General features: G+C 47.6%; 1 protein-coding gene and 1 pseudogene across 3 annotated transcripts in view; both read right to left on the reverse strand.

Moving 5' to 3' along the window:
- Positions 1–12,903, reverse strand: part of LOC309621863 (uncharacterized protein) — a 160,684-nt gene that overhangs the window by 46,848 nt on the left and 100,933 nt on the right. Inside the window, exons 11-12 of one of the 2 annotated variants that reach the window (XM_082409186.1) lie at positions 12,765–12,854; positions 841–938 (exon numbers count right to left, since the gene is read on the reverse strand). In XM_082409186.1, coding sequence (XP_082265312.1) covers positions 841–938; positions 12,765–12,854 — 188 coding nt within the window. Of the gene's footprint in view, positions 1–840; positions 979–12,764; positions 12,855–12,903 lie in introns of both variants that reach the window. The other variant, XR_014240296.1, reaches the window with a different exon arrangement.
- Positions 9,910–11,109, reverse strand: LOC309621866 (heterogeneous nuclear ribonucleoprotein A3 pseudogene; annotated as a pseudogene). Its single transcript has 2 exons — positions 9,948–11,109; positions 9,910–9,916 (listed from the first exon to the last, which is right to left on the reverse strand). The product of its transcript is annotated as a heterogeneous nuclear ribonucleoprotein A3 pseudogene (transcript).

A 12,903-nucleotide genomic window follows, 5' to 3' on the forward strand; every position in this document is an offset into this window, starting at 1 on the left:
CGCAACCAAGAGTAGCCCCCGCTAGCCGCCAACTAGAGAAAGCCCGTGCACAGCAATGAAGACCCAGTGCAGCCAAAAAAATAAACACATAGAATAAATAAGTTCAAACAATAAATAAATAAATAAACATAAATTTAAAAAAAAAAGAACACCTAATGCAGGTGGGAAGGTGAGAGGGCCACTGTAAAGGTCATCTATGCTACATGTACAAGAACCCCGAGAGCACACCAATAGGTACCACATTTTTCACTGCTGTAGCCGATCATTCCCCCTGTACTACCACACTGTAGCACTCCCTTCCCTCATCTACTGCTATAGTCTCTTTGGAAGGTGTTTCACAACTCTTGTTATGAGAGTGCCAGTTGAACTGTCCTCACTTCCTTCATTTATACCAGGATTGAAGACCTTGTAGTCCGAGATCCTGTCCAGAGAGCAAGCAGGCTAAGGCTCTGTCTTTGTTGATGTATTTCATCAGAAAGGGCTCTACCCCCTCTCCTAGTTCATGGTGTGAAGCGTTCATAGCCTCTTGGGAAAGTGGGGAGAATTGAAAGGACTCTATATGAGAATGCTAGGCTTTGTAAAACATTTCAGTTTTTTAAAAATAAGACTCATTTTCTATTGGACTGACAACAGTCCTATGAAATACAAAGAAAGCCGAGAATCAGTGACAGGAAATGATCACCAGTAAGAATTACAACAGTCACCGCTTACCTCGTAGCTTACGGCACTGTCCATGGTCCTTAAGAAGAGTTAGTAGAAATGCCTAGCCCATCTTGCCCTTGAACCCCTTAAAAGGTACACGACTGCTGTGTTGGTGTTTAGGGGGAGCATCTCACTTACCAGGGACTGACTTCTCCCTTGATCCCTCTGTAGTGATGGAGACTTCCCCGCAGATGAAAAATTCCCTGGGATTGCAACCTCCAAGCCAGACAGCTTTCCTATGGAAAGACAGAGAGCTTGTAAAGATGAAACACCAGTCTGCGGGAGAAAGGGAAGAAGAGAATGATGGAAATCGTTTCTGGGAAACTATTTTTACATTATGTTTTGTTTGTTCCTGGTAAATAAACTGAAATCTTCTTAACATTAAAACAAAATCTAAACCACTAAATTCAATAATACAGGAGTATAACTTTTGAAAAAAATTTCTTTGGCTGCGCAGCATGTGGGATCTTAGCTCCCCAACCAGGAATTGAACCCACGCCTGCTGCATTGGAAGCGCAGAGTCTTCACCACTGGACCACCAGGGAAGTCCCAGGAATATCACTTTTAAAGGAGAAGTTATAAACCCCTTGGTTATATGAACTGCAGATTTTTAGTAAGAAGTCAATATATTTTTTGTTAGGCACATTTTATGTTAGGCTGTCTCCCTGCACAGGATGCAGGCGCCTTGAGAATGGAAATCATATCCCTCTATAGTACGTCCCTCTTCTTTCTGCCTTGCAGTTTGCTGCTCCACTTGTTCAACCCCACCTAGTAATAACCTATACTTCCCTCGTTCCTGTTTTCCCATCTTGAAAACAGACAAAAGGCAACCAAACAACGCAAAGGTCTCAACAAATAAGGGATATCCAAAACCAGAGATGGCCAGAACTTCTGTATCCCTCATGAAACCTAGCCCGGTGTTCAATATGTAGGTATCATTAATACATGCGTGTTGACTGAAACAGTTGAAACTCAATTCTTCCACTTCCCAGTTTAGTTTTAGTCCTCATACAAAACGTGATAATCAACTTGCTTAATGCTAGGGATCACAGTGAAAAATAATATCTGAACTGACTTCTGTCAGATGAGTGAGAACTAAGGTTAATTCAGTGTATCTGAAGCATAGAAAGTGAGGGCACAAGTGGCACAAGATGGGGCTAGAGAAGCAGAGAGGATTCTAGACCACGCAGAGTCTTAAAGGCCAACAAACACTGTGTTTTCTATTCTCAAAACAATGTTTGTGAGCGATGTTTATGAGCAATGTTCCAACTTGCCTTGAAGGTTTTTTGTGTGAAGAATGGATTGGAAGGAAACAAGATATATGGACACTAGTTAGGACCTAATCGCAACACACAGGCAAGTTCAGTATTAGGGTGTTGAGGGAGAGCTGACAGATTCCAAAGAAATTCAGGAGATGAACTGAAGCGGGCTTAATGGGGTAGGAGATGGAGGAAAGGAAGGTCTTAGGGAATTAAAGGGTTTACTGCACACATGAGCAAAGTCTCAAAATTAATCATTTGAACGTACAGAGGTAGATCTCTCAAATGACTCCGGTTAGGAAGCAACGGTACGCCCTTTAGAATTCCTACAGACAACACAAATCAACTGTTTCGATGGAAAATTCGGCGGGACCGGTGCGTTTTTTCACTCCAACTTAGCTCCAGTTCCTATTACTCACATCTTCTGTGCCAAAACAACACAGCTGGAGGAACTGAAGGGGATTCCGTTTTGGTAATTAAGGAGTGTCCCCAACACTGACAGTCCCATCTTAAAAAGCACTCCCTCTGCATTTTACCCGAGGAGCAATGGCCAGAGCCTCCCTTTGAAAACGATGGGCAGAAATGAGACCATCACACACAGTCCCTTTCAGCTACTGTGAACTGAGCCGCGAGACGACCAATACCCCCTGGCACAGCGCGGACGGGCCAGCGCGCGGGGGCAACAGGGACAGGAGACAGCACAAGAGACGAAGCCCAGGCCCAGGGGCCAAGGCCTATTACCTTTCCGGCATGTGCAAAACATAAAACAGAAGCAATATTGTAACAAATTCATTAAAGACTTAAGAAAAAAACAAAACTCAGATGCTAAAGTGCCTACTCTAACCACTATACTATATTGCTTCTATAAAACAAGCACTAAACCTCAGATACAGAAAAAAACCCTTTTCGTGTCCTCACACCTAGGTCAAAATTACAAAGCGTTAATTCAGGAGACAGAAAGGGAAGGAATAAATCTGAATGAATCTGAGTCAGAACACAGTGCTATATAACCTTAGGCAAATTCCACAATACCCATGCCTCAACATGGCAAATTCCACAATACCCATGCCTCAACCTCCCTATCTATAAAGGAGTTAACCACACCAGCGCTAACCATTACTTGCCTCCTGGTAGCTTGTGAGTGTTAATTAATATTTGTAATAAATACACAGATCATCAGTTGAAAGAAACAAGGAAAACTACAGCGTTATTATTATTGCCTTGTTGCTAGAGCTAAACACCACAAATCAACATAAATAACTTATGTACACCAAGAATGTAGGGTTTGAATATGTACTTTGAAAGGCCATCATATAATTAGTTGTTTCACCTCTAATTGCTTTTCCTTTTTTTTTTTTTTGAATTTAAAAAAGCAATACAGGGACTTCCCTGGTGGTTCAGTGGTAAAGAATCCGTCCTGCAATGCAGGGGACGCGGGTTCGATTCCCGGTCGGGGAACTAAGATCCCACATGCCGCGGGGCAACTAAGCCCTCGCACCAAACTACTGAGCTCGCACACCTCAATGAGGTAGCCCACGTGCAGCAAACTACAGAGCCCACGCGCTCTGGAGCCTGCACGCCACAACTACAGAGCCCACGTGCCACAACTAGAGAGAGAAAACCCGCACGCCACAACTAGAGAGAAGCTCTCATGCTGCAACGAAGAGCCCGTGCGCCGCAACGACAATAAAGATCCCACATGCCTTAACGAAGGTCCCGCGTGCCGCAACTAAGACCCAATACAGCCAATCAACCAATCAATCAATCAAGTGGGGCGGGGGGAGCAATACAGGAATTTCCCTGGCAGTCCAGTGGTTAAGACTCCAAGCTCCCAATGCAGGGGGCACGGGCTCGATCCCTGATTGGGGAACCAAGATCCCACATGTGGCACAGCGTAGCCGAAAAAAAAACAAAAAAAGCAACACATACCCTACGGCATTTATCCCAGAGAACGCATGTTCGCACAAAAAAAGGTACACAAATGTCCACAGCATCTCTATCAGTAATAGTCAGGAAATGGGAAAAAAAACTCAGATGTTCTTCAATGGGCAAGTGATTAAACAAACTGAAGTACAGCCAAACCATGGAATACTACTCAGCAATTAAAAAGAAAGCGGCACTGGGACCTCTCTGGTGTTCCAGCGGTTAAGACTCTGCACTCTCAATGCAGGGGGCCCAGGTTCCATCCCTGGTCAGGGAACTAGATCCCGCATGCTGCAACTAAAGACCCGCACAGCCAAATAAATAAATAAATAAATATTTTTTTTAAAAAAGAGGAGCACTGTTGATTCATGCAATTTGGATGACTCTCCAGGGAATTACACTGATTGAAAAAGGCCAATCCAAAAGGTTGCATACTGGGAATTCCCTGGCGGTCCAGTGTTTAGCACTCAGCACTTTCACTACCTGGGCTGGGTTCAATCCTTGGTCGGGGAACTAAGATCGCACAACCGGCAGCGCAGCCAAAAAAAAATTTTTTTTACTTAAAAAAAAAAAAAGGTTACACACTATATGATTTTATTCACATAACATTCTTTTTTTTTTAATTAATTAGTTAATTTATTTTATTTTTGGCTGCGTTGGGTCTTCGTTGCTGCGTGTGGGCTTTCTCTAGTTGCGGCGAGCGGGGGCTACTCTTTGTTGCAGTGTGCGGGCTTCTCGCTGCGGTGGCTTCTCTTGTTGCAGAGCACGGGCTCTAGGCACGCGGGCTTCAGTAGTTGTGGCACGTGGGCTCAGTAGTTGTGGCTCCCGGGCTCTAAAGCGCAGGCTCAGTCGTTGTGGCGCATGGGCTTAGTTGCTCCGCGGCATGTGGGATCTTCCCGGACAAGGGATCAAACCCATGTCCCCTGCAATGGCAGGCAGATTCTTAACCGCTGCGCCACCAGGGAAGTCCCACATAACATTCTTGAAATGACAGGTTGCCAGGGACAGATAGGGCCGGGGGAGTGGGAGACGGGCCATCTTCCCCAGGGGGTATTTTCCCTTGATCATCTGCACAAAAACTTTATTGCAACTTTATCCACTGCACTATCAGATCATTATGATTTGGTGGGGAGTGGGGGAGCAGCAGTGGCTATAAAATGGCATCAGGAGAGATCCTGTGGGATGGAAATGTTCTCTATCTTGACTGTGTCAATGGCAATACCCAGGTTGTGACAGTATACTATGATTCTGTAAGATGTTACCATTGGGGAAAACTGGGTAAAGGACACACAGGAGCTATCGCACTATTATTTCTTACAACTGCATGTAAACCTACAATAATCTGGACACAAAAAGTTTAATCAGAAATGAAGGCAACACATGCCTCTTGTAACAAGTAAAACAATAGTCCGTGGTCAGTCTCTTTCTCTACCCGTCCCATTCCCTCCCTCTTGAGATAACCATGCAAACTCACTGCTCATACAAACAGGCATGCATTTAATACTTTCTGTTTACTGTATCAAAATGGGATCATACATACTACATATTACCCTGCAGCCTACCTTCTTCACCCATCATCCCTATATCATAGAGAGCTTAAAAAAAAAAAATTTTTTTTTAAGTGCCAAGCAGGATGGCAGGTATAGAAAATTTTCTGACTAGGGCAAATCTGACAAATGTTTACCGTGCTAATGTGCCATAGCTCAGCCAGGTGCATTCAGTGAGAGCACAATATGCAAGTAGCATTCTAAAGAGATCTGCAAAAAATGCAAGGTCTTCAGCAGCTCTTCGAGGATCCCATCCCCCTCTCTGCCTCCTCCATGGAACCATCCCATGGAGGTTGAACAGTTTAACTCCATTTGCCCCTCCTGCTGTTTGTGCTTTCGTTGTATACTTCTGTTCTACATCTCCACAAGACATTATTATTGTCACTTATTTACAAAATAACATATAAATATAAAGGTGTATGTACCTGGGTATATGTACATGTATATATTAGACACACACACACTTTAAGTGCTCTTTGTTCTTTCCTGCAGTTGTGTTCTTTTTTTTTGGGGGGGGGGCAAGTTTTTATATTGGTAAAGTTCTGTACTACTAGAAATATAAGATTTGAAAAGAAAAGTGAGACTTGAGGATCATCTGTGGAGCTTATCCTCATTCTCCTGCTGACGCATTATGTGTTTATAATTTGAGAACTGCAGATAAATACAAACTGGTCTTCTCCATACTTGCTCACTAAGGAATTCCTCATTTCTAGGAAACGTCTATTTCAAGGAAAGGAAACAAACAAAAACACCTAGTGCACTAGATGATTAAAAGGTACACATTTTATAGCCTGAGTTCGAGAAAAAAATTACCCAAGAAACGGCCTTTTTCCCTAGGAGCCAGCTTCTACTAGGGGAGTCTAGGGTTCTCTAGGCAAAGAAAAAAAACTTGCCAGTTTAAACAGAATAACAGAAACGTTCAGCCAATCAAATATACAGAACTCATCACTTGCAGTGAGGAATGAAAGGCCTGTATCAACAGAAAAAATAAATGGCACCGGCAACGTCTGCAACAGAAAACAAACAGGAAATCCTTTAAAAAGCCAAAATTGCAAAGACAGATGAACAGGGTATGAAATTACACGCCGGGCAATGCACCTGTTAAAGGAAAAGAGGCGCACACCAAGTCTGAAGTCTTAAGAATTCGGTGTTTAACACTACTTCTGCATGCTGCCCAGCAGAAAACTCGGGTCCTGGCTTAATCCACAACGCACACTTCATTTAAGGAGGTGAACTGCTTGGTCTGACTCAGTTTCTTATTCTGTAAAATGAATGCAACACAGCTGTCGTGAGTCCCCAAAGAATTCTGCACAAACGCTTTGTAACTCCAAAGTGCTGTGCAAATCAGAGCAGCCCTTCTCTCCTTCACATTCGTTGGACTTAGAATTTCAGAAGTTTAGCTGAAAATATAGACGACTCGGAAGCAAGGGACTGAGAGTGGCCCACACAGGTGGAAAGAAATGCAGAAACTGGAGCACCTCATACAAACCGCAAGAGACCACGTTCACGTGCACACGTTATCAGTGACAGAAAACGCCACCGGTAGCAACTGTAAACCACTGAGAGGACCAGCAACGACATGTGTCCAAATCCAGCCGGCAGCACAGCCTCGTCGGCGGCAATGCCTTAAACACAGCTCCCCGCACTCCGCGGCCTAACAAGATCCACTTTTTCCAAAAAGTTTAGCAACTTGCCAAGTACACTGGCGTAGTTCACCTTTTTTAATTGCTAAGCAAACATGCAGGGGAGTTGAGACAATCAAGGGAATGTTCAGCCTTCCTCAAAAATAAGATCCAGGAAATTCACGTTTTGCTTGAACAGTTTCATGTCTAAAACTGATCACAAACCTCTGTTTGATGTTGTTTTCTCGCTGCTGGCCAATAAGCCCGGGAAAGAGAACCAATTCTTTCAAACAGGGAGGGCTCTCTGCACTCTTCAGCTAAACCAGCGAGGCTTTACCACCGTCACGTTTAAAATAATGAGGAGGATGCCTCCATAGAGTTTACCGGGCTGCGCTAATCACGAGGGGCCTCGGGCGCCCAGGGCGGATCCCAGCGCCGGTGGCCGCGGGACCGGACCCCCTCCCCGGGACGCGGCCGCGGGACAGGACGCCCCCCAGAACCCCTGCCCGGGACGCAGCTGCGGGACAGGACGCCCCCCAGACCCCTGCCCGGGACGCAGCTGCGGGACAGGACGCCCCCCAGAACCCCTGCCCGGGACGCGGCCGCGGGACACGAAGCTCCCCCCTCCCCAGGAACCCCTCCCCAGAGCGCGGGCCTCGCCGCCGTCTCGCAGCACCCGCCGCGCTCACCGCGGGCCGGGAGCCCCCTCAGGCCGACTGGCCCCCGCCCGCCGCCCGGCCTCCCTCCGGCCCGCGCCGCCCGCCGCGCTCACCGCGTTTTTCTTCTGCACCATCTTGTCCATCTTCTTGGCAATGCGGACCACCTCGTCCTCCATGGCCCTGGCAGGCCTGCCCCGCGCCGGGCCGCGGGGGACGGGAAACGAGCGGAGCTGGCCGGGCGGCAGGTAAGCCCAGGCGTCGGCGAGGGCCCTCACCAGGCGTCACCGAGGCGCTTCTTCACTCACGACGACTGCGACGGCGGGGGCGGCGGCGGCGGCGGCGCTCCTCCCACGCAGGCAGCGCCAATCGAGCTCCCAGCTCGCGGCGGCGACGGCGGCGGCGCTCCTCCCCCGCAGGCAGCGCCAATCGAGCTCCCAGCTCGCGGCGGCGACGGCGGCGGCGCTCCTCCCACGCAGGCAGCGCCAATCGAGCTCCCAGCTCGCGGCGGCGACGGCGGCGGCGCTCCTCCCCCGCAGGCAGCGCCAATCGAGCTCCCAGCTCGCGGCCGCGGCGGCGCTCCTCCCCCGCAGGCAGCGCCAATCGAGCTCCCAGCTCGCGGCGGCGGCGGCGGCGGCGCTCCTCCCCCGCAAGCAGCGCCAATCCAGCTCGCGGCGGCGGCGGCGGCGGCGGCGCTCCTCCCCCGCAGGCAGTGCCAAGCGAGCTCCCAGCTCGCGGCGGCGGCGCTCCTCCCCCACAGGCAGCGACAATCGAGCTCCCGGCTCGCGGCGGCGACGGCGGCGCTCCTCCCCCGCAGGGAGCGCCAGTCGAGCTCCCAGCTCGCGGCGGCGGCGGCGGCGCTCCTCCCCCGCAGGCAGCGCCAACCGAGCTCCCAGCTCGCGGCGGCGACGGCGGCGGCGCTCCTCCCACGCAGGCAGCGCCAATCGAGCTCCCAGCTCGCGGCGGCGGCGCTCCTCCCCCGCAGGCAGCGCCAATCGAGCTCCCAGCTCGTGGCGGCGGCGGCGGCGGCGGCGGCGGCGCTCCTCCCCCGCAGGGCAGCGCCAATCGAGCTCCCAGTTCGCGGCGGCGGCGGCGGCGCTCCTCCCCCGCAGGCAGCGCCAAACGAGCTCCCAGCTCGCGGCGGCGGCGGCGGCGGCGCTCCTCCCCCGCAGGCAGCGCCAATCCAGCTCGCGGCGGCGGCGGCGGCGGCGGCGCTCCTCCCCCGCAGGCAGTGCCAAGCGAGCTCCCAGCTCGCGGCGGCGGCGCTCCTCCCCCGCAGGCAGCGCCAAGCGAGCTCCCAGCTCGCGGCGGCGACGGCGGCGGCGCTCCTCCCCCACAGGCAGCGCCAATCGAGCTCCCAGCTCGCGGCGGCGGCGGCGGCGGCGCTCCTCCCCCGCAGGGAGCGCCAATCGAGCTCCCAGCTCGCGGCGGCGGCGGCGCTCCTCCCCCGCAGGCAGCGCCAATCGCGCTCCCAGCTCTGTTCTTTTGTTGTTTTTTTTTTGAATTCTGAGATTTTTCATTTGAAGTAAATCTTAAAGCTATTAAATTCACAAATATGCTAATTTAAATACCCAATTCTATTATCTAAAACACACATTGCAAACATACAAATATCTATTCTCTCCACATGTCAGAGCCCATTCATTTCATGGTTTGGAAATGGGGAGAATAGATCCCCTTAAACTGCAAGTCAGCAGGTGTTTCTTTACAGTTAACTTTAGCAAAATTCATACAAAATATTAATGAACAATGATCTTCTTTACTTGTTAACTCACAAGGAAACACCTTCAAAACTGCATTTTGTTAAAGTTTCTGTACTAAAATGTAGAAAAACTGAACTACACAAATATTGAAAAGTTTAAAATTCCTTAATTTTTTATTCCTGGTACCACTACCACAATTTACAGGGCAATATACCTGATGTAATGAAAAGAAAAAGACAAAGCTACAACAGATAAAAGACCTCAGGAATGTACATCTAATTGACCCTCCGTTGCATGAATCAATAGCTGCACTTTTTGCAAACTGTGGCTAGGACAGTCCTGAACAAGAAGGGTTTCCTGTTTAAGCTGCAGTAACTTTTCTGACTATGGATCATCGTTCCTTCTGCGGCAGGTTTTTACAGTTCCTCTAATGCATTTGGGACGACTGTCTCAAAGTAACCTGCAGCTTTCCTGACAACTCCTCGCTCTCTCTCCTGCTAAGAACTGTAGCCCTTTTCTTCTGAGTTTTGAGAACCTTCTGCTACCATATCCACCACTTCCACCACCAGATCCATAACCACCACCATAGGGACTTCCCGAGCTTCTTCCACCAAAACTGCCCCCCTTCATGGGTCCATAATTTGATTGCTGTTGTCCACTATAATTTCCAAAATCATTATAGCTCCCACCACCACCACCATAGTTACCTCCAAAATTTCCTCCTTCATTGTAAGCATCATATCCTCCACCACCGCCACCATATCCACCATCTTGGTTTCCATATCCTGGTCCACCACCACCATAGCCTCCTCTACTACTGTAACCAGGACCACCACCATCGTTACCACCGTCGCCTCCAAATCCGTTTTATCCACCATCACCTCCTCCATAACTACCTCTGCTGCCACCACCTCCACCACCATAGCCTCCTCTTCCACCAAAGTTTCCACCACGGCCAAAGTTACCTCCACCACCTCCAAAGTTTCCTCCACGACCCATAAAGTTGCCAGATCCACCTCCACGACCTCTCTGTGATCCAGCAGATTGCATTTCTTGTTTAGAAAGGGCCTTTTTCACTTACAATTATGCCCATTAATAGTGTGGTATTTCTGAACAACAATTTTATCAACTGTATCATGATCATCAAAAGTTACAAAAGCAAATCCTCTCTTTTTTCCACTCTGCCTGTCTTCCATAACTCCTATGGTTTCAATCTTGCCATACTTTTCAAAGTAGTCTCTCGAATTACATTCTTCTGTATCTTCTTTAATACCACCAACAAAAATTTTCTTCACTGTTAGACGGGCACCAGGCTTTACAGAATCCTCTCTAGAAACAGCTCTCTTTGGTTCCACTACACGCCCATCAACCTTGTGTGGTCGAGCACACATTGCTGCATCCACCTCTTCAACCCAAGAGTAAGTCACAAAACCAAAGCCCCTGGAACGGTTTGTCTGGGGGTCTCTCATCACCACACAATCTGTAAGTGTGCCCCATTTCTCAAAATGTTCTCTTAAGCTATCGTCTGTAGTTTCAAAGCTCAGACCACCAATAAACAGTTTTCTCAACTGTTCTGGTTCCTTTGGATCATGGCCCTCCTCCCCCCGGCGGCGGCGGCGGCCGGAGTCGGGCTGGGGGCGACCGGGCGGCGGTTTTACCTCCGTTTTGAGACCGGACTCGCCTCTTCCAACTCGAGTTCAATATGGGACCGAGAGCCCAGCTCTGTTCTATGTTGGGCCATTTTACTTCAGCCCAAAAAAATTTCTTCTAGTATTCCCTAAGGTCTGCTGGGGATCAGTTTTCTTATTTTTCATTTATCTGTATTTGATTTTTTAAAATTGATTCCAATTTTCTGTTGAGATTCTCCATATTTTAATCTATTAATCCCCATCTTTTACTCTCAATATAGTCATTTTAAAGTTCTGTGCTAACTCCAGAATCTGAATTCCCTCTAAATCAATTTTTCTTGGTTTTTTTTTTTTTGTTTTTTTTTTTGTCTTAAGTTTTAGTCACTTTTTCCTGCTTCAGGAATTTCATAATTTTTGATTGTGTGCTGGACGTGGTGAATAAAAAATTCATAGAGACTGAAGATGCTATTACTTTGCACCAGAGAAGATTTACCCTTTTCTCTGTTAATCAGAGTGGCTGATCATTTCAGTCATTTCAGGAATTTTACTAGGTCAGAACTGGGTTGGAGCTTTAGTTGTCTCATCCTACCTATGATTTTTCCTAATTTGTGGCCTCCCTGGATTTTTGCTGTGAGCCTGACAGGTCTTTGATTCTTCAATAAATACAGTCAGTTATTGACTTCAGTCTTTCAGATGTTTGAATTCAGCTCTTTAGGCTCTCAGTTCTCACAGCTTCAGAGTATGGCAAATGTAAGGAGAGACCAGCTATGTATTTGTTGCCGTTACACTTTCTCAGTGAAAATTTGTCTCATAAACACTGAAACATTGCAGATGACTTCACTTTTTCTGACTCAGCCCCCTTCTTGGGGATGGCACTTCTGGGTTTTTACTGTGAGTCTGGTAGGTCTCTAATTCCTCACTTTGGAAAGTTCTCTCCCTCAGGCATTAGGTATTTAGCTTCCTGCTTTATATAGGTTCAAAAACTGGCAAATGTCTTGAAGAGGAGACCTAATGATTGTCACAGGCCCCTTTATCTAGCGGGATTTGGTTTGTTAGTGCCATGACTGTGCAGGAAATTTCACTCTGCTTTCTTGGCTCAGTCCCCCATCATCCTATACCACCCTGACACTAAGGAAATGTCCTGTGGGGGAAATCGGCTTGACATTCTGCTAGATTTCACTCCATCATGCCAGCAAATGAGTTCATCAAAAGATATGGTGATTTCTCTTTTCCAGTGGAGTATGTCTCCCTACACCAAACCCCTGCTCCAAATCTCTAAATGTCCCTCTCTAGCATATTAGTTGATATTGTTTCTTGATTGCTTCCTTAGCTCGATGATCTTTTATTCAAGTTTGTTTGCTCGTTGCAGCAGGAGTGATGGCCTGTGCCTACCTAGTGCAGGCATATTATTATGGAGATATGGCTTTGGTCCCAGACACCACAATAAGGAGAATATCATAAGAAAGCAAGTCACACGAGTTGTTTGGTTTCCCAGTGCATGTACAAGTTATGTTTATGCTATACTGTAGTCTATTAAGTGTGCAATAGCATTATGTCTAAAAAAAGTACATATCTTAATTTGAAAGTAGACTTTAAGAATGCTACCCATCATCTGAGCCTTCAGCAAGCTGTAATCTTTTTGCAATAGTAACATCAAAGATCACTGATCACAGATCATGTAACAAGTATAATAGTGAAAAAGTTTGAAATATTGTGAGACTTACCAAAACATGACATAGAGACACGAAGTGAGCAAATGCTGTTGGAAAAATGGCACCACCAGTAGAGCTGCTTGACACAGGGTTGCCACAAACCTTCAATTTGTAAAAAAAAAAAAAAAAAAAAAAAAAAAAAAAAAAGCAT

The sequence above is a fragment of the Balaenoptera borealis genome (genome assembly GCF_965194805.1).
Source record: "Balaenoptera borealis genome assembly, contig: HAP1_SCAFFOLD_1115, whole genome shotgun sequence".
Classification (NCBI taxonomy): Eukaryota; Metazoa; Chordata; class Mammalia; order Artiodactyla; family Balaenopteridae; genus Balaenoptera; species Balaenoptera borealis.